The sequence below is a fragment of the Orbilia oligospora genome (assembly GCF_000225545.1).
Source record: "Orbilia oligospora ATCC 24927 unplaced genomic scaffold scaffold00080, whole genome shotgun sequence".
Classification (NCBI taxonomy): Eukaryota; Fungi; Ascomycota; class Orbiliomycetes; order Orbiliales; family Orbiliaceae; genus Orbilia; species Orbilia oligospora.
In genome coordinates, this window is record NW_011645637.1 from 687,697 (window position 1) to 713,566 (window position 25,870).

The 25,870-nt window shown below is 44.8% G+C and overlaps 12 protein-coding genes across 12 annotated transcripts; 10 read left to right on the forward strand and 2 right to left on the reverse strand.

The window, feature by feature from the left end:
• Positions 1-52: 52 nt before the first annotated feature.
• On the forward strand, positions 53-688 carry AOL_s00080g185 (uncharacterized protein; the record flags this gene model as incomplete). Its single annotated transcript, XM_011124560.1, has 1 exon — positions 53-688. One exon carries the CDS (start codon positions 53-55, stop codon positions 686-688), a length of 636 nt encoding a protein of 211 aa, XP_011122862.1.
• Positions 689-742: 54 nt separating this feature from the next.
• AOL_s00080g186 (uncharacterized protein) lies at positions 743-1,201 on the forward strand (the record flags this gene model as incomplete). The annotated part of the gene is made up of 1 exon (XM_011124561.1): positions 743-1,201. The coding sequence occupies one exon, from the start codon at positions 743-745 to the stop codon at positions 1,199-1,201; it is 459 nt and encodes a 152-aa protein (XP_011122863.1).
• Positions 1,202-2,166: 965 nt separating this feature from the next.
• Positions 2,167-2,807, forward strand: AOL_s00080g187 (uncharacterized protein; the record flags this gene model as incomplete). Its single annotated transcript, XM_011124562.1, has 2 exons — positions 2,167-2,400; positions 2,598-2,807. 2 exons carry the CDS (start codon positions 2,167-2,169, stop codon positions 2,805-2,807), a joined length of 444 nt encoding a protein of 147 aa, XP_011122864.1.
• Positions 2,808-3,691: 884 nt separating this feature from the next.
• On the forward strand, positions 3,692-5,678 carry AOL_s00080g188 (uncharacterized protein; the record flags this gene model as incomplete). The annotated part of the gene is made up of 4 exons (XM_011124563.1): positions 3,692-3,819; positions 3,887-4,230; positions 4,494-5,421; positions 5,483-5,678. The coding sequence occupies 4 exons, from the start codon at positions 3,692-3,694 to the stop codon at positions 5,676-5,678; spliced, it is 1,596 nt and encodes a 531-aa protein (XP_011122865.1).
• Positions 5,679-7,096: 1,418 nt separating this feature from the next.
• Positions 7,097-7,471, forward strand: AOL_s00080g189 (uncharacterized protein; the record flags this gene model as incomplete). The annotated part of the gene is made up of 1 exon (XM_011124564.1): positions 7,097-7,471. One exon carries the CDS (start codon positions 7,097-7,099, stop codon positions 7,469-7,471), a length of 375 nt encoding a protein of 124 aa, XP_011122866.1.
• A 513-nt stretch (positions 7,472-7,984) lies between these two features.
• Positions 7,985-9,313, forward strand: AOL_s00080g190 (uncharacterized protein; the record flags this gene model as incomplete). Its single annotated transcript, XM_011124565.1, has 1 exon — positions 7,985-9,313. One exon carries the CDS (start codon positions 7,985-7,987, stop codon positions 9,311-9,313), a length of 1,329 nt encoding a protein of 442 aa, XP_011122867.1.
• Positions 9,314-9,759: 446 nt separating this feature from the next.
• AOL_s00080g191 (uncharacterized protein) lies at positions 9,760-10,653 on the forward strand (the record flags this gene model as incomplete). Its single annotated transcript, XM_011124566.1, has 1 exon — positions 9,760-10,653. The coding sequence occupies one exon, from the start codon at positions 9,760-9,762 to the stop codon at positions 10,651-10,653; it is 894 nt and encodes a 297-aa protein (XP_011122868.1).
• Positions 10,654-13,667: 3,014 nt separating this feature from the next.
• AOL_s00080g192 (uncharacterized protein) lies at positions 13,668-14,078 on the forward strand (the record flags this gene model as incomplete). Its single annotated transcript, XM_011124567.1, has 1 exon — positions 13,668-14,078. One exon carries the CDS (start codon positions 13,668-13,670, stop codon positions 14,076-14,078), a length of 411 nt encoding a protein of 136 aa, XP_011122869.1.
• A 1,483-nt stretch (positions 14,079-15,561) lies between these two features.
• On the forward strand, positions 15,562-17,103 carry AOL_s00080g193 (uncharacterized protein; the record flags this gene model as incomplete). Its single annotated transcript, XM_011124568.1, has 3 exons — positions 15,562-15,682; positions 15,769-16,212; positions 16,271-17,103. The coding sequence occupies 3 exons, from the start codon at positions 15,562-15,564 to the stop codon at positions 17,101-17,103; spliced, it is 1,398 nt and encodes a 465-aa protein (XP_011122870.1).
• A 965-nt stretch (positions 17,104-18,068) lies between these two features.
• AOL_s00080g194 (uncharacterized protein) lies at positions 18,069-19,026 on the reverse strand (the record flags this gene model as incomplete). The annotated part of the gene is made up of 2 exons (XM_011124569.1): positions 18,069-18,113; positions 18,211-19,026. The coding sequence occupies 2 exons, from the start codon at positions 19,024-19,026 to the stop codon at positions 18,069-18,071; spliced, it is 861 nt and encodes a 286-aa protein (XP_011122871.1).
• Positions 19,027-21,100: 2,074 nt separating this feature from the next.
• On the forward strand, positions 21,101-22,796 carry AOL_s00080g195 (uncharacterized protein; the record flags this gene model as incomplete). The annotated part of the gene is made up of 3 exons (XM_011124570.1): positions 21,101-21,177; positions 21,250-22,529; positions 22,615-22,796. The coding sequence occupies 3 exons, from the start codon at positions 21,101-21,103 to the stop codon at positions 22,794-22,796; spliced, it is 1,539 nt and encodes a 512-aa protein (XP_011122872.1).
• A 283-nt stretch (positions 22,797-23,079) lies between these two features.
• On the reverse strand, positions 23,080-24,204 carry AOL_s00080g196 (uncharacterized protein; the record flags this gene model as incomplete). The annotated part of the gene is made up of 1 exon (XM_011124571.1): positions 23,080-24,204. One exon carries the CDS (start codon positions 24,202-24,204, stop codon positions 23,080-23,082), a length of 1,125 nt encoding a protein of 374 aa, XP_011122873.1.
• Positions 24,205-25,870: the final 1,666 nt, after the last annotated feature.

Here is a 25,870-nt window from a genome sequence, read left to right on the forward strand (position 1 = left end):
ACGCAACTTTGATTTGAATTCTATACAATATATCGACACCAGTATTATCTCGATGCGGTTTTCTAGACTTTTTCTAGGCTTCATCCTGCCGGCTTTCGAGGCGTCGACGTCAATAATACCACCTCTGGAAAAGAGTGGAGCATTAGTATCCCAGCTGCAGGGAAATCTCACAATCCCACAGGACAGCCGAACAGCATGGCAAGGAAATCAAACGATCTTAGCTGCACCCTCATCATTCAAGCCAGAAAATACGGAGACATCTTCTTCAAGCCTAATGGAAGCGGACCTAGTCAGCTCGGATCAGAATATCTCAGACCTTTTCAGAAAATCAGCGCAAAATCACGATAGCGCTAGGACGATTAACAGCAAAACTTTTTACGCATGGCGGGTTGTCTGTCCCACACACCAGCGGATGAGGTACATCATGAACCCAGATCCTGAAGCTTATCCCAAGATAGGAGGACGCCGGCGCCCGAATCCTAAGGACAGAGTCGAACAAGATTCATTTCGTTATGGCAAATTCAATTGTGAAGCTTGTCGTTGTTCTGATGACGGCGACATAATAGCAAACCCTAGTCTGCCTGTTGTTAAAGGCGGCCCAGGAAAAAGGGGCCGGTGTAGAATGGCAGATTTCACTCCAAAATGCACAGCCTGGTTCGGTGAGTTAGCCATGGGAGGTCAAACGTAAAGGAAGAATCTCGAGTCGGCTAACCATCCCTTAGCCTGTCGCTGCGAAGTTACAATGCACCAACTCGAAGTTGATCCTGAAAGTACATTCCAAGAACATCAAGATGCATTGGACAATATACCCTTTTTTGTGAAATCCAAGAACCCAGGGTGGCGCTGGAGTCCCGTAGATCGATTTTCCATGTCCTGGAACAAGATGGGGTCATCGAATGACGGTAGCTCTAACTATCGGGCTACTTATGATAAAAAATTAGACCTAGGAATGATTAAAGAACCATACGACCTGGAGGGTCCTGATGAGTTTGATCCCCAGGAGAAGGAAACAAACTTGGAGTGGCTAAGGACACCTTTCTGGCGATCTGAAGGGAGCTATAATTCTGGGTCTGAATTAGCCTGGAAGCGATCTAGGATTGAGGGGGTCGGTAAAGATATCAAGCAAGACCCCCAAGCTCAAGATGACCTTGAATTCAAGAACAGTCTTGAAATGGATACTGAAAGGGCTGTAGCAAATTAGAAAAAAATAAAGAATTTGTGGAGTCATTCTCGCTAGGGCCACATTTGTTTGCCGAGTAACAACAGATCATCATGATATATCGATATCAACATATCGCCAACCGAACCGCGCACTAGACTCGAATCCAGACACTCTTGGGGGCAGAGGCTGTGCACATAATTTTCAAATTTTCAAAGGGTTATATGTACTAGATATTCGAGCCGAGTTTAAGTTTCTGTAGATGGTGCGTATATTACTTGTATTTGAATTTGCGGACACTAGGCTCGTTTCCCTGTACGTATATTTATAAGTTTGTCGTACGTGCGCGTATACGTATACGCGAACGTTACGTTCTGTATATTTAGCTTCGGTCAGATCTGCCTAGTATTGAGTACTAATATATACCCTGGCGAGGCTGGATACACCAGTACTTCTACCACTTTTGGGCAGCCCCTCTGAATGGCAATTCCGACACTGAACCAGCTGCAGCTTACCACTGAGCCTGTACAGCTGTGAGACTAGCGCTAGCTATAGCTCATGACAATGGATTCGTAACCAGGAGATCTAGATACTAATTCCAACACCAGGCATGTGTTGTGGTGGCAGGCACTCAACAAGAGAAGAAAAAAAAAAAAAGACATTGGCGCTCCAAAAAACCGGATAATTCTCTCGTTCCAGTTTCTCCCAACTTCCATGCAGGTGCACTGACGGCTCGAGCTTCCCTTCTCACGCCACCTTTTCTTAAAACCAGAAGTTAAGACGGGACGTTTTCGTGGTGGACACGGTACGGGCCATAATATAATCCCTCAGCTGCATTCTCGCGGACAGGATTTGGCAATTGGGACATCAGTAGCTACTTAAAGTACTTAGGTAGGTACTTCCTTCTATATCTCAATAGCGACGGCCTCTCGCACGACTAGCTTTGATATCATACCTACCCCGCATATTTTGCCCTTAGTTCTACGATAGCTCGAATACATATCACGATGCCTTCCGAAGCTCAAGATCCAAAGGTCCTCTACATCTATCTCTCCCTCTCGGCAGGGTCATCTACAATCGATACCGGACTCCGCGTTCTTGAGAGGATATTGAAAGCAAACAAGATCCCTTTCTCCGTGATAGATATAAGCACAGATGACAAGGCGAGGAGTATATGGACTCGGAGGAAGGGTCCGAAGCAGAAACTCCCAGCGTTGGTGAAAGACGGTCAGGTTATTGGTGTTCGTATTCACTCCTTTCTCTCCGGACTGGCTCATTATGCCCTTGAGAGCTGTTCCATCTTTCTCACCTTCTGCCCCCCTCTATTTCTGCGGCGAAGCTCGATAAAGCATCCCCATGCGACACGAAGGCTAACCATAAACCGAACCTCCGTCAACACATGTCTGTTGGCGGAGACTTCCCTTGTTTGTTCGTACAGGATTTTACGGAGGTTGAGGAATGGAATGAATATGGGGAACTAAAGCAGAATTTGGGACTGGAGACTCCTTCAGCTTCATCCCTACCTCAAGCTGCCACCACAACGACAGTCGATAAAAAGCCGGAGGATAAGCAAGCGGTACCATCGGGTAGTGTAGCAATCGCTGCTGAAGCTGCTGCTGCCGCTTCCAAAAAGAACGACCAGAAATAGTCCAGGTTGGATGTACAAGCGATTCAATATTATTTGATCCGAAAGTTAGGCTTCGGTCTAGCAGCAATGACAGCACCTCTCTTGGACTGGCACCGTCGGAAGTTATTTTCTGTTCTACTACGGAACCCATGACTATGATATGCCCACACGCGACCACAAAAAGTCCTCTGCAATCCGACACCCTTACGCTCTGTTTATATATATATACGCACATGCAGATGCACTTCACCAAACTACGCTCTAGTTTAGCCTCGAGACCAGACTCAAGCCCCAGGTCTCAATGTTTATAGATGCGGTTGTTTTCCGTGTAGATGAGCGCCCACACCACGTGTCCCACTCAATATATGTGTTGCCCACTGAGCCAATGCGTCCAAGCGGTCGTCTAGTCGAGTCATGGCCTCTTGATACCTGCAATAAGAGCGGTTTATGTCCTTTTACGATCTGCTGTTGAAGTTGCCGCTGCGATCGAGGAGTTTTGGCACATTGTAATACTTAAGCTTCCCCACAGCTGACCTCGTAGTTATCGATATCGATAAGCTTTAGATCCCTGCACTAGAATCGCCTTGCCTGTTCAGGCAAATTGGGCGAGCTCGCCAAAAAAAAAAAAAAAAAGTTTTCAGTAGAAAGTGTGAGGACAAGCTTTCGAACAGCCGGTGTCGAGGAACCCAACCTATAAATTCCACTTGAAAATTTTTTCCTCGCACAAACCTCTTTCCCTTTCTTTCCTCTCTGTCTTCGATATCCCCATCGATTTCCACAACTGTTCTCATTCACCTGATACCTTCCATACCGTCGGCCACAGACAAGGAACACCCATCTTACTTTAATTTCTTCGTTCTTGTTATTATTTTTAATCCTCAATTTTTGTTATTTTTGTTGGTATGATGGCTTCCAACGGCGACAATGAGGTTCTCGATGCCAACAAGGCTCTTGATATCCTCAAGGAATACGAAGGTCGTGATGGTATTTCTGTCACTGAGCTACTTGACTCTAAGAAACGCGGTGGTTTAACGTACGTCCCCGTATCAGGTGGAAAATAGCGAAGTCCAGGAGATTTACTAACAAGAAGTCACAAACAGCTATAATGACTTTCTTGTCCTCCCCGGCTACATTGGATTTCCAGCTAGCGAGGTTGCTCTTGATTCCAAAATCACTCGTAACATCTCCCTCAAAATTCCACTAGTCTCCTCGCCTATGGACACCGTTACAGAGACAGACATGGCGATCCATATGGCGCTGCTCGGTGGTGTGGGTATCATCCACCACAACTGCCCCGCCGAGGAACAGGCCGAGATGGTTAGGAAGGTCAAGAGGTACGAGAACGGGTTTATCCTAGATCCTGTTGTTCTCAGCCCTTCGCATTGCGTCAAGGATGTTCGAGAAGTGAAGGAGAAGCAAGGGTTCGCTGGTATCCCAATCACTGGTAGGTTTTCAGTCATTCAATTTCGATATTCCAAACAACCTTGGCAAAGTCTGGCGGATAGGGAAATCCCTTCTAGCCCTAGAACGCCCAAATGATGACCAATTTGCTTTTTAAATAACTTTCGTTCAACCGCAATGGACTCACGTCCCTGTGGAAAAAAGCTTGGAGACCTCCTGATAAGCGTTACCTCGAACATGGATATCAAATGCTCTTCAATCATGAGGAATGTGACCAGCTCGCTAACATGGCTGCAATTTGATCAGAAAACGGTACCCTCTCCTCGAAGCTCGTCGGTATGGTCACCATGCGTGATATCCAATTCGTTCGGGACCCAAACACCCCTCTTCAAGAAGTCATGACTCCGCGCTCCGAACTCGTAACTGCGAACCAGGGTGTCACCCTCAGCGAGGCCAATGTTATCCTTCAAAAATGCAAAAAGGGAAAACTGCCCATTGTTGATAACAACGACAACCTGACAGCCCTTCTTTCCCGTTCCGATCTCATGAAAAACCATAACTTCCCCCTGGCTTCCAAAGTCACCGCTTCGAAGCAGCTTCTTTGCGGTGCTGCCGTTGGAACAAGACCCGATGATCGGGTTAGATTGCAAAAGTTGGTTGACGCCGGTTTGGATATCATCGTCATCGATTCGTCGCAAGGTAACTCGCTATACCAAATCGAGATGATCAAGTGGATCAAGAAGACATTCCCACAGATCGATGTTATCGGCGGAAACGTCGTAACTCGGGAGCAAGCCGCCGCGTTGATCGCTGCTGGAGCAGATGGTTTGCGTATCGGTATGGGATCTGGTAGCGCATGTATCACACAGGAAGTCATGGCGGTCGGAAGACCACAGGCTCAAGCTGTTTACAGCGTCTGCGAGTTTGCCGCTAGATTCGGGGTACCTTGTATCGCTGATGGTGGTGTCCAGAACGTCGGCCACATTGTCAAGGGATTGGCTCTGGGTGCCAGCGCTGTTATGATGGGTGGTCTGTTGGCCGGTACAACGGAAAGCCCTGGCAAGTACTTTTTGAGCGAGAAGGGACAGCTGGTTAAGGCTTACAGAGGGATGGGAAGTATCGACGCCATGGAAAGCCAGAAGACCGGTGATAATGCGGCTACCGGCAGGTATTTCAGTGAAGCGGACAAGATTTTTGTTGCGCAAGGTGTCAGTGGCAGTGTCGCCGATAGAGGGTAAGTTATTATTTTAGTTTCAGTGAAGGAGTGAAGTCAATGCTAATAATTCATTTAATAGGTCTGTTACAAAGTTTGTACCGTACCTCCAAGCCGGTCTTCAGCACTCACTTCAAGACATCGGCGTCAAATCCGTTGCTGAATTGAAGGAAGGTGTTAAAGCCGGAACTGTTAGATTCGAAATCCGAACCGCCAGCGCTCAGATGGAAGGAAACGTACACGGTCTGCATAGCTTCGAGAAGAGGTTGTACTCTTAGATTTTTCGAAGTATTAGACCTTGCGCCTTGTATTGTACATATAGACTTTTATGATATTCCCTTCTTGATTCTTCTTTTACTTTGGTGGGGCGCAGCTTGTACGTTATATGTGCTTTGGGTGGGGCATGGAAAAGTTTTTTTTGTTGTCTTTCAAGTTCATCTGATACCCTTGACCTATGTGAAAGAACATGTCGGCATGACATACAGATACCCTGAGACCCGCCGATCCGGCGTTCCCCTGCAATAGACGCCACAGTGACACCCCTGTATATGTACCAGGGAAGCGCTGTGCTCCTAGGCAAATTAAGACTCTGTAGGCGTGAGGAAAATGCGGGGTATATATATAACGAATGAAACAGCTGTTAGTTAACTGCCCCCGCCGTTGATACTGTCCAGCCACAACCAAGCCTCATTTTTTTATTGTGGAAGCGAGCTAGGAAGTGCAGAGTCTATGTTATTATATTATCGACCTTCTTTAGATGGATGCTGTAGCCGAATAAGAGCTCGAGCTTCAGCACTCGTTATGGAACAGCCTCAATGGTCGAGATTTCCATGATCTCCGAATGTATGTATATACGTTTCTTATTGATAAATATATCCTTTGTTACCAATCACTAGTCCTAGATATGAGGCTAGTCTCGGGTATGTTACTCGAATGCGCGAGATGTTGGCAAAAGCTCGATCTATATTATGTTAGAATTATTCACATCTGTAGTATATTGAACCTCAATCTTCGGACCGGGATACCTATATACATACTAAGTATCTATTATATAAAGTACTCACCGAAGACTGGAATACAAAGCTTAAGCATTGGTGAACGCAAAACCTAGAATTCTAGAAAATAGATGGAACACAAACGTCGACAAAGAGAAACTAAACACGCTTCTCGACCGGCAGTCTATAATACCAATTATAATTAATATTATTGATCGACCAATATAATCCAGAATAGGACGGTATTAGGGACCAAGATTTACTGCGTGTCTAAAATAGACTTACTTCAGAAGCAAATTTCTATTTCCCACGTGGGGATACTTAAATAGGGACTTAGATCTATTGTCTTCAAGTATCGGACGATCATTCTCACTGTTTTCAAGACTATCGCCGATCATTAATAAATTCATGTCTATCATATAGTGTTTTATAAAAATTTAAAACTTTGGAAAAGTTGGGTTACGAAAGAGCAATCCTCTTGAAGTACTGTCATTTTAAATTTCCTTAGTTAATTCAAATTTCTACCTTGTCTCTTTATAATAATTATCTGAAGTTAACACCGGCCTCGCATATTTCTGTATACACCCCTATATACTTATCCGGTTAATCGAATTGGATTACCACTCGAGCTCGAATAAATTTAAATAAGAGTCCACTCGTCGACTATAATAACTGTATCTCCCACAGCATTCGTATCAAAAATGCCGTCGAGCATATCTTCAATCTCTACCTCATCCTCGAATTCGTCAACGGCCACAGTTTCGAGCACAGGGTCTGATATTGACCATTTGGTTCCAATCATTCCTTATCTCAAGCTTTCGAGATCACAGAGGGGAATATTAACAACCTCAAAGAACCTTTCGGAGAACTGGAAAATTGCAACCGATGGCGCTATAATTATAGCGCTTAGAAAAGAAAGAATGGAACAGCAGAAGCGCGAGGAAAAGGAGCAGTGGTTGAGGACTTATCGGAAAGGGGATCCGATCAAAGAGAATGAAGGAGAGGAAGGAGAGGAAGAGGGGAAAACACTTGAGCCAGGGTGGCTATCTAAAATTTTAGATAAAAAGAATATATGAAGCACAAACCAACAGCGGCCCCGTTTTGATGGACTTTTGGACTTGGTAAGTATATTAAGTATACATTAATGGGGCTAACTAACCTGAGGTGTTGCTAATATATATACATCATCACCAGCAGGTCAAGGAGCGAACTGACCAACATATTTAAATATATATAAGTACTTACCTAGGTAAGTAAGTTACGTATATATACATATATATACACAGTTTAGCGCTGTATACGTATTTGGGAGCTCGGAAATCTATAAGCCACTTATTCGTGGAAGCACAACCAGTGAGCGCCCTGACACTGTCGAAAAATCAAAACGTCGTAGAGAGAAAGCCACTCTGACGTCTTCACGGCACTCAACGGACGCAGACCTCATTCCTGAACCAGTTAGGTATGCGTTGATACTTCAGAATACAACATTCTGCAGCTATAAAGTGAATGGTCCGGACGGACGGATCACGGATAGCTTTCAATAACAAGACAAGTTAGCAATTTACTGATACTTCCATTACTACGATTCAATGACTTCGCAAGCCACCCCTTGTCTCATTTCGGTACTATCGAATAGCTTAATTTTTAACCTTATTATACCTCGTGTTCCTATCCAGTCGTTACTTGCACTTTTATCAACCTCCCATTCACTCCGTTCGCTTTTAAAATCCTCTCCCGATACTTTCCGATACCTCGATTTCACGGACTTACCGATTGCAAATGTAGACCGAACACCTCTTGATACCGGTGGCATATCTTGGCGCGCCGAGCGCATGGATGAAGCCCTTACCGAAGAGGAATTCTTTTCTGGACCACTTCGTGGAATATTTTACAGCCTCACACAACAAAAGATCCTCCAGAATGTGAGCACGCTTATCCTCGACGGGATGGCTGTGACAACGGATATACTAGAGGAAATAACGTTGGATACTTCCGGAGGATTTAATGTTCGCATATTAAGTGTTCGTGGCTGTTTTAGATTTAACTATCCACAAGTTGAAACGAAAAAGATACTTCAACTTATAAGATTGGCGGTTACACGGCCAAAACCTCCACGGCTTAAAGCACTTTATATTCTCGGGTGTACTACTCCTATAACCTACCTCAAAAATCCAAATTGGAGAGCTGAGGCTTTGCGACTGTTTCCAGGGCCGGTTGCATATTTACCAGAGGACCCTTGGTATCTTCCTTTAGGTTGTGCTCCTCGCCAAATTATTGATTCTCTTGAGGATATTCTTGGGATAGATGCGGACAATATTATAAAAGCTGCAGAGGGGGTGATGAAGTTTGATTTCATGTTATGTCGTGGACCGAACCATGATCCAAACTTCACAGAAGACCCAATCGTATCACAACTCGCCACCCTCCCTCTAGGATTCGGATGTATGAGTTGCGGATCCTCCCCAGAGGGTCCAGGGATATACGGCAAGACGCCATCGGGATGGTTACCGCTACTAGCGCCCCCGCCTATAACAACCAGTTCAGTAGAAGCTGCTTGGCGGCCACTGAAAAGGCCGGACGGAACATATCCGGAGCTATATGCAAGATGTTACTACTGTATTCAACACCGACGGTGTATTAGATGCAGAGATTGGATTTGCGAAAACTGCGCAGATGACACCGAGATAGTCAAGTTCATTGCGACATTTGTAGATGTCGAAGCTGGAACCGTGCCTGCGGAGTATCTTCAGGGAGTGATGTATAACTGGGAAGGCCGGCCGGTGGGGAGGCATGGAGAACATGATCTGCTGTGCCTTAGAAATTGTATGAAAGAGGTGTTTGGTTATCGTAGGGAATCCGAATTCGGCGGGTTCCCAACCACTCTATTGCGTGCCCAGCATATCCCAGAGGTTTTGTGAGACAAACTGTCCAAAATCCGCTTGTTAGATAGTATCTAGAGTATAGTTGTTTAGGTATATATTCATGAATACAAGATTATGTACATAACAATAACTTACAATTGCAATCCTGTTGTTCAATACATATATGCATATCGATATTTATATTTCAAGGCCAAAAGCGAATTCTGTGAAGCTGATTTGTGGTATTTTTTGGTGGCAGTTTTTTTTCGGCCGAAAGAAGTCGTCACTACCTGCATACTCCCGCCGATGTATAACGTCATTAATATTCCCCAGCTACCTCTGAGAACTAGCTACGTAACGGACTTCAGAGTCGGTCGATGTTCAGGACCCCCATTTCCATCCGCACTGGCACCTTACCACGGCCATTCCGAACGATTGGTTCAGTTCAAGCTAAAACCATCAGCCTACCTTTGCGCCCCTGTGCCTTTTTACCCATCGGTCAGATGGCTTCAAGCAGCTCCAGCAACAGCAGGGCGCGGGATCAGGGACAGTCATCATCATTCCCAACTTTCAAAGATCGCGGTCCCTCCAAGTCGCCGACCCATTTCCTCTGTCTTCCTCTCCACGGAAACTACTACCAAACACTCCCACCGGCTCATTTATCCTTAAAAACAGCTCTAAAACAGTTCACAATAGATGAGGCAAACCCAGAAAGTGGGCTGTCTGAGTCCGATGAGAAATTCAGAATCCCGCCGGATGCTTTCCGGCCATTTGATACTCTACACCTAACACTCGGTGTTATGACGTTATCTACCAAAGAAGAAGTCGAAAATGCGATATCGACACTAAAAAGCCTAGATCTTTCACAATTTTTACCCCCTGCTGTATCGGGTGGAGATAAGAAGCTCTATGTAGACCTCAAGGGCCTGCAACCATTCTTAAACTCCAAGTCCACAATCGCTGGTTGCCGTGTGATTTTTCTCCCACCAACAGATGCCTCGTCGTCGTCTCAAACCCGGCTACTACAGTTTAGCGAAGCCCTTCGCTCACATCTCATCGAAAAGGGTATTTTAACGTCTGAAAATAGGCCGTTGAAGTTGCATGCGACAGTTATAAATACAGTCTACTGTAAACGGATAAATCCGGCATTGGATTCCAGAAATACCAGAAACAGAGATAGGGGTTCAAGGTCAAATAAGATTGAAAGAGTAGAGTTTGATGGCTCGGAGGTACTGGAGAGGTACAAGGACCACGTATGGGCGGTAGGCGTGGAGATAGATCGTGTGCAAATATGCAGAATGGGGGCAAAGAAGGGCCAGGAAGTTGTTCTGGAGGATGGAACGGTAGAGGTCATCGGTGGTGGCTATGAGTCTATCGTGGACAGGCTGATAGAATAAAGTTCGTCTAAAATGCTACTTACCTATTAACTTAGCATATTGCTCGCTAGGATTGTATACTATTTTAAATTGATCCCAATATATACATATTCTATTCGTCGAAATGCTAGATTGTAGCTAGACAAGCCTGGTATGTAACCCTTGCCATCATGATACTCAGTACAAGCACCCCGTTATACAGAGATCGGTCGACTTATGAGCCTATAATGGATTAAGCACTTGCAGTGTTTATTGGAAGCTGTATATCCACGGATACTATAAATCAATTAAATTCAATCTAAAGGGAATATATATGCATCGATTATCGGACGAACAGTATCAAAATACATGCTGCCATTTATAAACATAAGTTCTGAATCCATGGGGACGTCACTATGCAAATATATAGCACAGAATCCGTTTTGACTGTTGACATGGCTCGGGCGTTAACCTTGAGACATAAATTCTGATATCCTACTTCGTATTACTCTTTAAATCTCCTCTCCCCGCACCTGACATCTTTTGTTAATTAAAAAAAAAAAAATGATTGGACGGACACGATTCCCGGCGTACGAGAGCAAACCGTTATGTTTACCGTTTCGTGGAACAGAGCCAAAATTCGAAGCCCTACAGAGCAATACTCCCTGCGGCAAGCAAAGGACCCTTGATTTAATACCGGATATTGTATTTCCATTCGTAAGGCTAGAGTCGAAATCCAATCCCCAATTGTCTCAACTGGTCCCCGTCTTGGTCTTCTGCTGATCAGTAACCTATTCGCCTGGCTCAAGCTTGGAAGAAGTATCCATAACCTTATAAAATACAAACTAAGACCCGTAACCTATATCTACAACACACGGCTCACATCAGTCCGTCATTTCGAATCGAATTGCCATGCAGCGTCAGCCACTCCTGTCGAGATCGGCGGTGGAGAAATCGACGCCGAAGCCAAGAGCAAAGCGCCATGCTGTTGTGAAGGCTTGTGATACTTGTAGGCGGGGAAAGACGAAGGTACGTACCTACTTAGGTACTAACCAGTATTTACCTGACAAACTCCGATATTGCATTGGCTGCAATTCCGTTCCCCGCAAAAGCCGTCCTCGTACGCGGGCACTTTGTGTGCATAGCCTACCTACCTAGGTATATACCTATATACAGATATTACCTTTTTAAAAACTTGACATTAAAACTTTCGATGATAATTATTAACCTTTTACTCTTTTTTTTTAAAAAAAAAAGTGCACCGCAGAAATTCCAAAATGCGCCAGATGCCAAAGTCTGAACAAAGAGTGCCAATATGCCCCGGATACTTCAACCGAAGAGAAGCATTCCCATCGGTCGGTAGCATACCTTCGCCACCAAATCGAGCTGGAAAGCGCCGAAAATAGGAAGTATCGAGAAATAATTGACCACATGCGAACGACATCTAGCATTTCGCTACGGAAAACAATAAATTTGATACAAGGCCAAAGTTCTATTGAAGATATGCTTGCATTCATCCGCAACGATGGGAGTGCCCTTTTACCTATACGAGACCTTTCGCCGCCGCTACATGAGACGATGGAGCTAACGCTGCTAGCGAATACTTATGTTGAAGCAGCGGGGTAGACGGTTTTGCAGCAGATGGATCTTGGAATAATCGACGATACACCGTTATTTAACCTGTATCTGCCGGCAGCGCCTTGGACAACAGTAACTGATGATAACGAACTGGTTTCCCATCTTCTTTCGTCATATCCAACTTGGGATGCAAATGCATTACATTTCTTTGATATGGATGTCTTTCTGGAAGGCATGGAGAAAGAAAATCACAACTTTTGTCCCCCACTTCTTGCAAACTCTGTTCTAGCGATGGCTTGTGTAAGTCCCACTGAACCTGTCACTCTTGCAAATGGTGATGATGCCTTAAATCCGGGTTGACAAGTCCAGTTTTTTTTTAAAAAAAAGGACTTTTCAAATAGGGTACCAATCCGCTCAGACCCACACAACCCGAATACCTTGGGATATCGGTTCCTACAGGAGGCGATGAATATCTGGCACCATTAATATGATAATCTGACATTAACGAACGTTCAAGCTGGGCTTGTACTTTCCGAGGTTGTTAGTGTTAATGGGATGGATAATTTAGGGTCGATATTATTTCAGACAGCTGTAGACCGGTTAAAGAAATTACTCGCTGAGTTGGAGTTATCGAAGGCAAAATCTGCCTCCGAGGGGAGGGAAGAATCCGCAATTTTGGATACTTGTGGAGACAGTCATAATGATGAGAAGATGGAGCGGGCAATATCAGCTACTGTTTGGGCCACCTTTAGGTTATCTTGGTGAGTTCTAACGCCCACCAGTACACAAATACAGACCAGAACCCCATTCGCAAAATTGGCGACAGTACTTACTAGCTATACGCTCTCTTAATACCCTTCAGCATAGATTCACTTTTCTACAAAAATCGACCATTGGTGGGTATTCCGACTATTCCCCTACCCTAGGGCCGAAGCGGAGGCGCTGATGCTAGCCCGGGGAGCCCTAATGCAAAATTGCCATTGGTTTGGCGGCCCTATCCGTATACGCAACCTTCAGAACCAGATAGAACCGGAAAAGGCATTCGAGCCTTTTGTAGCATCAGCTCCATAAGCTATAAATTATGCGACCTACACACTACGGAAGGCAAAGGGGTAACACCCCTGACGGTGCAAGAGAAGACGCATTTATATCAAGAGACTGCCGAATAGAAAGATGGTTTACCGAACGGGTTAAGAAAAGGAGAAAGCAGCGCGCCTTCCATCGCAACTTCACAGTAAGCTAAAGATTTTTCCGGTCATGCACACCCTTCCCTACCCTTCTCCGAGCAGTTGAAATAAGATAGGATAGAAAAGACGAATTCAAAAAAGAAGAAAACATGAGCTTTCGCTGATCTCAGTTCCCAACGCGCCACTAGCATGGTATATTGTCAGTTGATGATAGAAATCCACATGGCGCCCTTAGCTTCAGATTCATCTGACGGCAGAGAAGGAAATGATGAATTGCACACTTTTCTCAGAATGTCGAATGGATTATACCTTGAGGCGCAATCTATATTGAATCAGATGATAGAAAGATTTGAAGAAAAATTTAGTCTCAAGGTGCTACCGGAGCCTCTGTTGATAGGTCCTGTCGTCGCGTCTCAATTATTCATGGAGGAGATTAAAACCAAAGCAGCCTCGAACACTTCTATTTCAGATTTGGGCCCGTTTCCTCCAGAGAATACACACTCCCCACCCAAAGATGCGACGAACTTCATTATAACCGAAGATGCAACTGCAATTTCTGAAAGTATCACTGAGGTAACAGTAGCGGCGTCGTCGACAACTACAACTACGACTACGACAACTAAGACTATGACGAATACGAAGACTAATAAACCGGTAAAGCAATTCTCAGCTCTAACTCTAACACGCCTCGAAAAAATATGAACTGGATCTTTACTCTTAGTGAACAATGTTTCGTAATAAAAGCGTTTGCAAGAGTCTTGCAAATCCATGTAGGCGGGCTATATTGGCCGCTTAGTGCTGTTACAAGGGAGAAACTCCGCAGATTGTTCGAAAGTCAAAGGGTCGAAGGGTCGAAATGGATGAATGAGGTTATGGCACTGCAGACGAGGTTGACTTTGACGCGGAGTCCGACTGGGAATGTTGGGGAGGTTCTGCAGGAATTAGAGGCGCTTTCTATCTGATTTGGCTTGATTTTATTTTATCTCAGGGTATTACTCTGTGTATTCATTATCGCGGTCGCATGGCCCCCGCGCTCAATACTCAAACGTCGTGCTCTATGCATATATGTATGATATTTTATATACTAAAGTAGGTATCGATATCTCAGACCTCATATATAAACTACCTTATCAAGTGATCTACACAGTCAACTATAGAGCTTTATTTTAACAGCGTCTTATGCAAGGTTTAGGCCTTACTATCAGTGGTAGCGAATTCAAAGCTATTTCGGTCCATGGAACTTCAAATGTGGAGAATCTGGGGCCAAGGCAGTCCGACAAGAACCGGGTAATTGGGATGTTGCATTTTGTGCGTTGGCAACATCACAGCAAGTGCATTTTTGGTCAGAAGCGAAATTGCACCTGCAAAGTTCTTCGCCTCCTGGCCAGGCGATTCCAAATATAATATTCCTCAGGTGCTTCGTAATGTGTATTGGTACGACCACAATGGCAGAGCATACTGCTGCTAGTTGACGCAATAGTGGGAATACTAAGGTCGCCTTTGATCTTTTCAATTGGCCTAAAGTGACCCGGTGAGCCAGTCTACAACAATATGGCATTTGGCCTCCGTGATGTACATACACTATGGAAAGTATATATCGATAATAAGGAAGAAAGGTTTGATTCTGATGTAACCCTCCTGCTCCTCGACAAGCTTCGTCCCCTGAAATAGCATTAACCGGGGTCCCCAAATGAGCTAGCGTTTTTGTCGGAGACCCTTGTTGTGGTCGTTTGGTTTGGTTCAGTCAAATCCGGCAGTCGAGTCCCGCTGCACACCACACCACCTTCTTTCCTTTAATCTCTTTCCCTCTTTTCTTCCCATCAACATCTTTCCTTCCTCCCCTTCTATCCTTCAGACAAAGAACAAAATAGAGCCAGCTGCTTGTCATTCGTTTCTTGCAGTTGCTCGTTCTTTTCCGTTTAAACTATCTTCTAATCTCTCGTTTTCTCCCAGCCATTCTTCTTGACACTCGTTAGCAGGTTGATCGTTGAGGTTATATTACGTCCATCAGTCTGGTCAATCAAACTCGAAAGGGGCAAATCCACAGACGACCTCAACTACAATACACGAAAACGAACGTACACCGACATTTATTCCGACAGTTTTTCCCGCTATAATATCATTTTGCGAATTTAAATAATAGTTATACTCCTATAATACGGAAGCACCGACAAGATCCAAAAAAATGGTTCGCTTCTCGACTCTTGGTGCGACTTTGCTGCTCGCCTCCACTGCAGCCGCTCAAATCAAGAAAGAATGTGGTGACGGTCTTGGAAAATGTCCATCGAACAAGCCTTGTTGCTCCCGTATGTTATTTCTCTTTGGAGATCGTCCCTTCATTATTTATATTATATATTGGTGTATCCGACTAATATCAGTATCTACAACTTAGAGTACGGCCAATGTGGTGTCGGCGCATACTGTCTTGGTGGCTGCGACCCCTTCTGGTCTAATAAACTTGAATCATGCATGCCCGCTCCCCAATGCCAGTCTAAAACATACAAATTCACCGACTCTAAATCCTCTCCAATCCTCTCCAACACAAAATACCTCGGTGACCCTTCGACGGCCGACTGGGTTTCTGACGGTCAACCACTGTACGCTAATGGAGTCGTCTACCTTACTATGGCGCCGGAAACCGTCGGTACCGTCCTTGCCTCGACAAGGTATGTTTGGTATGGTAAGATCTCAGCAACCATGAGAACTTCGATAGGTGCTGGTGTGGTTAGCGCTTTCATCATGATGAGCGATGTCAAGGACGAAATCGACTACGAGTGGGTTGGCGTGGACCTTCAAACATCGCAGACCAACTACTATTGGAACGGTATTCCGGATTGTATGTTGATTTCTCTCAATTTCCTCTTGCCTCGTTCAAATATTAATAGACTTTGTAGATACTCACTCCGGCAACATCACCCTTGACGGTAACACAAACACCTACTCCGACTGGCACACATATACCATCGACTGGACCCCGGATTCCATCACTTGGTCTGTCGATGGCCAGGTCGGCCGTGTCGCTAAACGCGGCGACACCTATAATGCTACCACCGGCCACTTTGAATTCCCTCAGACTCCATCCCGTGTCCAACTTTCCCTCTGGCCTGGTGGTCTTGCTACTAACGGCCAAGGCACAATCGACTGGGCCGGTGGTCTAATCCAATGGGATACCGATGAGATCAAAAAGAACGGATACTATTACGCCATGGTCAAAGACGTCACAGTCGAATGTTATAATGCACCTAACGCCAAGGGCAACGGTAAAACTTCTTATAAATTTACGGATCTAAATAAAGTCAATACCTCGGTTACCCTCAGCAACGATAGAACGTGGTTGAAGTCTTTCCTCTCTACTGGTGAAGATCAGGATAAGGACCTACCAAAGCCTGAGACGAAGACTACAACCCAAGTTACTACCGATGCTGCAGGTAAGGCCACCACTGTTGTTAATACCATCGAACCTACTGAATCGAGTGTCGGAACTGTGCCTGGTTTGGACGGTGCCGGATTCGACTCCGGGGACTTGAACAAAGATGATGGAAGCGGTGGTACTAGCGGTGGAAATGGTGGATCCAACACTGACGGAACTTATGGCCCTGGCACCACTGAATGGAGCCAGAGCTCGAAATCCGGCCAGAACGCGGGTAGTGATGCAACAAGACAGGTCTTTGTATGGGGAAATCTAGTGGGAATGCTAGTACTTGGAGCACTTATGGTAACTCTGTAAGAGAATATGCAGCCTTTGTGTAGTTCTCATGTTTTATTTCTTGTCTATCATTGAAACCTTTTTCATGTTATAGTTGGAGTACAATTTTATTTTGCCCTTTTGTCCCTTTCTCTTCCCCGATTTTACGTTCACACTCGGAGCCATTTATTGTTTTTGCTTGTTATGTCATTAAAAAGAACGCCTTTTTTTCATTTTCACCGATGATACGTGCGCATATCTTATGGATTTTATTGGAGGATAATGGGTATATTTTTAGGCCTGATTGGTCACGCAGCTTGCATCTCTTTATCGAAGCCTTTAATTCACATGTGCATATACTCTTCTCTATCACCACGTTAATGCGCCGCGCTTCTCATTATTATCGTCGAGGTTATGAGTTTATCCACCCTCCAACACTCAGGTCGCGTATCATCCTTTGCTTACGAAGCTAGCGTCGGCCCATATTGTGCGTGCATGCATGATCCCTTTCAAATCCTTAAATGCAGGAACAGTTTTGGTGCAAAGTCCCTGGCGCGAGGCGTGCCCTGGCCGGAATTGGTATTTCCAAGACACCAACGGCTAGCGCCGCTGCGGATATGATGGCCTCGCGCCCTTGCATGGGTTGGGATGTTGTCTCAACGAACCATTTCTTCTATAGAATTTTCACGAAGGGTTAAACAAAACAAAAAAGCAATTGGAATAGTCGGATGGAGTTTGCGGGGTGGCTTGGCTAAAGGTTAAGGTGGTGACATTGCTAGGTGTTTTTCTTTCTTTCTTTCACTAGTCTGGGGTTCATTGTGCGATATCGTCTTTTGCTGTTTTATTTCTATCTAATTATGATGCATATAAGTATCTTAAAACAAACCTGAAGCGTATTGATAGAAGGACAGGAGGAAAGTTTTAGATTCAGATCATAATAGCATCTGCGGCCCTGGGGGTGCACCCCTTATCAACCTCTCCGCCATGAGAGTGGCCTCGGATGGGTTCTAACCAATCCTAGGACAGGGGAAGAAGCAAGTAAACATCAACGCCTGTAAGAGTTACCATATTATTAGTCTCAATTACGTGGCAAGGGAAATAAAATAGAATAACATAAAATAACATGAAAGAGCTCTAGTGGAAACTTACATCACCATCATAATAAGGTTTATCATCCCCAAGGATTTTAAATTGTCGATGCTTGTCGTGCATTTCATAGTATGACCAACCGGGGATTGCCGGGACCATTTGTCTGTCGCTCACCCACTGCCTAGTATACACATCCGATGGATCCTGTCGAGGAACAGTACAACTGGGAAACCTCGAGGGAATTAAATAATTATCCTCCGCACGACCATTCGTGTCTGTATGGAAGGCTATAAACTCATCTTCCCCATCCCTTCCGTAATAGAACTGTATATAATCCCGATTGAATGTATATTCGTCGTTCGAACGACGATAAAAATGTTGGGGTGACGCGATCATAGTTCGACTATTTATCGGAGTTGCGGAGCATCTATTGGACTTATCGCCGTTACATTCCGTTTTGGGGGATGAGGATAATGGTATTTCAACAATTTCTTTGTTAGGTCCGGAATTGGTGAAGAATTTCATGGTAATGGTGTCTCTCCAGTTTACTGAGCCATCGCGCTGTGAAAACCCCTTAAAGACCCAGTGGATATCCATGCTACAGGTTTGGGCCGGTAGCAACCAGATATCAATATCTGTGACTTCAATGGTGTTAGGCGGGCCGATCGTGGGACCATGGAAGGTGATGTCTTCGAATGGCTGGAGGATGGGCATGTAAACAGCTGAGGGTCTGAGGGGAAGCTGGACGATGGCGAGGTTGTCAAGTTTGAAGTAGACGCCGATTCTGTATACTATGTCCTTAATTCTTTGGACTAATCCAGTAGAGTGGGGGATGTTTTGAGGAGCTTCTTGAGGAACTTCTTTAGGAGGAGCCATTTCCCCGGCGTCGAGAATTTTTTCTATACTGAGGTCGGTAATTATGTATTTTGGTATCGTATTCAGATAAAACTACTTGTTCTTAAGCAACGGGAAAAGATCCTATGAGGGCCATGTCCGGTGCAACCGTAGTTCAGGACATATATATTCAATACGTTGCTGAGCCTTTTCTTGGGCCTTGTATGAAGACATCTTCGCCACAGCTGTTGGTCTACGATATATCTTACCGGCCGTTTCAGACCCAAGACTCCTAGCCGGTTATAGTAGGGTTCTTCGAAAGTGCAACCAGTTTTTAGAAGAACAGCTGTAGACTATCAAACAAGGGGGGCCATGTAATAAACCAAGCAAAAATTTATTGAGAATGGTTAGATGACTACAGTTTAGAGTGTCTACATGGTATTATATGCCGGAGATGCGGCGCAGTTTAGTTATTGGAAGCCGTTCTCGCAATTGGAAGGAAAAGAATGTTGGAATATGTGTTGTGTCTGACAAAATTCCAACAGTCGAGGCCAGCTTGAGGGCTTGTGAGCCCGCACAATCCGGATTAATCCTACGTACTTGACCCCGGACGTCTGTCACAAACATCTGTGCCTACATACCTAGGTATATGACGTATTGTGCGCAGCTACGCCTCGCTGTTGCATTGTTGGAGGTCGAGCTCGACGAGGTGGTCCGAGAATATTATAATGTGCCGTTCTTCAAGCCGAACTAATTAGCTAACATGCACGTATGATGGCTATAGCTACCGAATCTAAGATTAGCTTGTATATGTATCCGAATCGATCGCACGACATACAAGCAGAACGTCGTAGTTTTCTAACCTGGGGATGCCTGGTATTTTTAGTATTTTGGTCGGTACTGTCGCGAGATATTGATTATGTAACGGTTATTTACGCTTTACATTTAGTAATCAACAGCCATATCGTCGGATTTCCAAGCTGCCGAACCGAACTCTCGGTTTGTGTGCGACGACCCGCTTACCCGTTCATTAGTTCACACATTTTGCTCGGAGCTCACTTTGTTTTTCGACATTGAGGTTACACGACACATTCCATGCTTATTCACTAAACTTCCTCGAAGGAGTTAGCACATACTTTCTTGCCGCCATGTAATTGGACTCCTCGGAGGAATCTCGGGAGGACTAAAAATCTCACGATACCACACACCTAATCTTGGTCCGGTGTGTTGGTATATGTATACGTATGTTGAAGATTCGATTATTATCGATAAGACTGTTAAGTAACGTAAGGTGGGACTAACTATAAGTATCTAGCTTCGGAATGCTATATCCCGGCCGGCCGTAGATCCTCCTGCAAGGCAGTCTATGTGCATGTGATGGGCATGCCGCATGAGTTTATGATTCATGAATTCATAGAATTGATTCTAAGATCGGTACCAGATAGTCGTTATTTGCGTCCGCCACCGCTTGCTGATTCAATATGGCAGGCCTACTGGAATGCAATACGACAATTAGTAAGCTCATATAGACATGTAGTTTCTTCTTGGACTAACATATCCTAGATTCTCAACTAATTGCGGAGAAACTCCGCCTACCAATAACGAATAGAATTTAGACTTTTTGTTATCAGAAACATAAACGCCCCCCTTCCCGCCTTCATGCAGGGAATCACACAACCTTATCACTATCTTTTTAGGTTTTTTTTCTTTCTTTCTTTTCTCCACATACTCGCCTATGAAGGTTCTCGACCATGGATCTTTTTTTGGGTCTCCCCGACACGAGTTCCACACATAATTTATTCGATAAGGAGAAGAAAAAAAACGGCCGTCATAGTATGGTCCTATTATGGTAGCTTCGTTCTTTGACCGCTTTGACAATTCGGATTTCTACCGAATTTTGTACGTGATTGTGTAGTTTTCAAACCTGTATATATAAGAGCTGTCGTGAAGAATCAGCGGAATCTTGCTCAGGATTTACCACAGGACAACACAGCATATTACATCTGTCGAAAGGGCTCAATAGTCGGCCAATTGCATATTGGTTCATTGCTATTCATATTCCCCCTCGAGGCTTCATATAGGATAATATTGTGCTTTTTAACTACAATTGATCAAAATGGGGTTCCGGCTTAAGGCGCCGCCGATGTATATCTGGTACGCCCTGTTTGTATCTCAAGCAGGATTGCTCTTTGGGTAATTCCCCTTCCAGAAATTATCTCCCCTTGTTGAAATGATGTTAATTCTAGCTCTAAATTCTTTGCGTAGTTTTGATACTGGTTCAATTGGCCCTATAACAGTCATGGACCAGTTCCAAAAGGACTTTGGACATACATCCCCCACAATGCATGGAGTTATAATATCCATGATACTCCTAACAGCGGCTATATCTTCTGTGTTTGCTGGGCATTTAGCGGACAAGATATCTAGAACATACACTACATGCCTAGGCGCTGGAATATTTGCAATAGGCTCGCTGCTACAGGCTATTGCTGGTCTTGGTGAGGGTACCAGATCCGCCAAGCTCGGAGTTCTTCTTCTTGGACGATCGATAGCCGGTATTGGCGAAGGGTTCTTCCTAACGTCTACACAGGTATATATTATCGAGATAGCACCCGGTCATGTTAGAGGTCGGGTTAGTTCCATTCTTTTTATGGGGATAACTGGTGGTCTCTGTTTTGGTTATTTCTTGTGTTACGCGACTTCGAAGATTCAGAGTACCATGGCTTGGAGGATTCCGTTTTTTTGGCAGACCGGGATTGCCACAATACTCTCACTAGGTTCGATCTTTCTGCCGCATTCTCCGAGATGGCTGCTTCACGTTAATAGGCGCGATGAAGCTATGGTTACCCTTGAGAGAATGGGCATGGGTACTGCGGCAGAAAAGGAGAAACAGGAACTTCTAGCCATTCGAGAAAATGTTATAACTCAAGAGGCGCCTCGGGGTATCAAGTCCATCCTCAGCGCTGGAAAGTCACTTAAGCTTCTAGCAAAGAAACAAAATCGCTGGCGCGCATCCCTCGCCATCTTCATGATGATATGCCAGCAAACCACGGGTATCGATGGAGTTCTTTACTACGCTCCAGTTCTCTTTTCTCAGGCCGGGTTATCTTCCCAATCCTCTAGCTTTTTGGCGTCAGGGGTTACTGCTATCCTCATGTTGATCTGTACAGCTATTTCACTTACATACTCCGACCGCTGGGGCCGCCGTCCCACATTACTCTACACCGGCTTTGGCATCGTTCTCTCCATGTTTCTGATCGGTGGCCTCTACGCTAGTCCCAGTGCCAACACTTCAGGTGCAAAATGGACCATCGTTGCAGCAATCTATCTCTTCGTAATAACATTTACAATTGGATGGAGCATGATCCTCAGAATTTATGCGGTGGAGATACAACCGATGGAAACGAGAGCAACAGTGAATAGCCTAAGCCATAGCGCGAATTGGGTGGCTAATTACGTTATTGCGCTTACTACGCCCGTCTTTCTAGCGAGGAGCGCTTGTGGGCCGTACTTTTTCTTTGGGGGGTGTACAGCCTTTGCTTTGTGTGAGTATACGCTTCCTGATCTATATTGAGACACATCTTTATAGAGGAGTTAAGTTGACTAATTGATATATTCTAAATAACTTAGTGGTTTATATTATGTACATGCCAGAGACACAGGGCATTGGGTCTTTGGAGAATATGGATAAAGTTTTCGAGATTACACCGTTGAAGAAGTTGAGGAAGAGTTTGAAGGAGAGGGTAAATCGGACAGGGAATACAACCGGTTCTATTTTGCCGAGTGAATTTGAGATGCAGACGGCGGCCTGAGGCTTGAATTTATATATTATGCTGAGTAGTACCGGGATACTACACAAGAGATCGAGTTTGATGATTGTATTTAATTGCCTATTATGTTTGCCTTGTATCTTTTTATTGAACTGCTTGCGACTCGGAGATTGGAGTTTTGAAATATCTTTATGGAATCTAACTCAACATATAACTTAAAATGTAAAACCAGATTTCGTATTAATAGTAGTTTGATACCTAGCTAGTGGAGCAAATTCAAAGCGCCATGTTTTTGTCAGAGCACGCTAAACTTCCCGCCGAATCCTCAAGCACGACTCTGTAATCCCTTAACCCACTTTTGATACATTAAATTCACATTCCTAGTCATTATCCCAGCCCTACCCGCCTTTTCTGCTTCCTCAGCCCAATAAATCCCATCCTCGGAAACCGCCCAATCCAAGAAGTCCAGATGCATGATACCTTGCGTATCATCCGCTCCAAAGAGGGCAGTCAGAGGCTCTACAAGATCTTTCCCGTTATTAAAAGTCTTGCCGTATCTCTGATAAAAGATCCTAGCACCACAAGTGCCGCAGGCGCCCCACACAACTTTCCCTGGTGTCGACTCAAAAACAATCATATTTCCAAACTTCGCTTTTGTAGCATCATCCCATATCGTCGGCCACTCCTGTATCTGCTCTTCCCCGTTCTCCGACTTTGTAACAAAGAACGCGTTGTCCCTTGGTACCCAAGTATAAGTCGCTACATCCGTTCCTGTAGCAAGCCTACAGCTATCGCACGCGCAAACACCTGTCTTATACTTCTTTGTTGTGTCTTCTCTTGTAATCCTAACTTTCACATTCTTACACCTACACCACCCATCCAACTCTTTACGTCCAGCAGGGTATACGTATTTCCTACCAAGCTCCTCTGCGTCTTCTTGGGAAGGCATTGGCGGTTCTTCCCAGTTTCCATGAAATTGAACTTGCGTTTCCTTACTCCAATCACCAGCCCATGGCGACGCACCACCGTCAATGGTATCCTTGATAATACAATGGAAATCGACAGAGAGCACATCCTCGAGTTTGGTAGTTGGGTTTTCGGATTTATAGGAATCCGAGAGTGAGACGCACCCGGTGCTTACACAGAAACCTTCATGGCGTGCACCTTCTCGCATGTAAAAGTAGGAAGCGAACATGTACGTTCCACAGGTGCCGCAAAAGTATGCCTTGCCGGAGTCCTGGGAGGATTGGTAGACTCGGAAGGTTGAAGGTGGGGAGGATTCGGAAAATGGGAGGACCTCGAGATCGGTGTGCATGGCGAAGAGAGTACCGTGAGAAGTACGACATGTGGTACAGTGGCAGACATGGGCGGTTAGGGGGAGGGTTGTGGGGATCTGAATGGTGTTGGTGCGGCAGAGGCAGGTTGCCTGGAGGGGAGTAGGGTTGGACATTTCGTATGAATCTCAAGACGGTTTTCTGGACACGGTTTTCTGGACAAGGATACGAAATATTTTTGAAAAGATGAAAATTTGATGTCAATTGGGTTTATATTACTGTAGTCTTTGCTTTTAAAGGTGGGGCTGCTTGATTGAGTGAGAATTCTTGGATCCTTTCGACATGCATTGGAAGGGAATTTATACATCCGACTAGGAAGTACTTCGCAACTATCCGTGACGTAAAACCGTCATACGCGTTTTTTCGCGACGGAGCAATTGAAGTCAAGGCGGGGGAACAACTAGGTATGCATGTCGTTATGCTTCTCGACCCAAGGTCTTGTCGTACAAGAGCAAAGCCATAGCCTTACGTACATACCTCTTAACATCTGCGAATGAGTCGTTGCATGTGCTACATTCCAACGGTGTAAGCCGGCGATAGCTTCCGTGTTAAAGCTTAAGTAGCCTCTGAGACAATCCTCGATGCAGTTAGCTGGTCATAATGCCAACTATCCAAAATTTGGATTGAGATCGATTGAGTGAAGCTTAACGTAAGTGAGGCTTGGCGACGATTTAGCGGCGTGCAAACCAAGGAGGAACGGCTAAACCTTTCGCCTGCGGGGTAATTCGAGCGGGATTTCGAGGCTCGATCTTATTGAAAGGATCCCAGAATCTAGATGACTACCAGTCAGGCCTGAATTTGAATCCATCTTGAAGGGTAGCCTACCTAAGTGGGTATTTTAGGGGGATTTGTTGCATTATGAACAGCAACGCGTTTTGTGGTGTACAGGTGCACTCTAGTCCTAGACCAGCTTACCATTGTGTTGGGCACACAACTCTCCATGTGATTAGCCACAGTGGCTCAGCTAGCCTATAGCCAGCTCTCATAACATCTTCAGTGTTGTCCATTTATAATATGAAAATTCTGATCATAAGAATTTTTGCTACATTGGACACTGGATATATCTAATCCTCGGGTACTTCGAAGCTGAAGAAGGAAGTTGGTGAAAGGTGATGGGATATTATTCTAGGCAACAGAGTGTCAATATTGCCCTGCTCATAAGGATTTCAGCCTCGTATAAATGATATCATTAGTTAAGCGGAAGGAAACGTGCATACCGATTTATTTAGTGTAAGTCAGAACCAATAGGATTGGTCAGGCATAGTCTGAGCGCGATATCCATTCTGTCTTGTCAAGCTAATCAGGGTCTTAGCTTTGGTGCCGGCATTCAAACCGCAGACTGGCCTTGGATCAGGAAGTTCTATGCATGATTAGTGGTATCACAATTTCTACCATTCAAGTCGACTCAAGTATATTTTCTCGTTTCAAGTATGGCTCAAGTTCGAGGCTAGATAACAATGTCTTCACAATATACATACACTTACGTAATTACGTCAATCTGGTACTGTCTCATTCCCGGTCAATCCCCAATCGCGAAAGACCTGATTTGCCATGACAGAACGAAAATTGTAAAATATGTTTCCGGAATATTTGGCAATAATAACGAAGGGCAGAATGTAGGTAGTCATCCGTAAGTCATTCGATCGAGCTTGAGCCTCACCCATAATTTAAGCAATATCATGGATACATCTAGAGGCTAAGCCTCTACCCAGAATCCAACAGCGCCAACACATGCACAACCTCCTGCTTTAATTACCCCTGGAAATCTAGACCTTAAGTTGA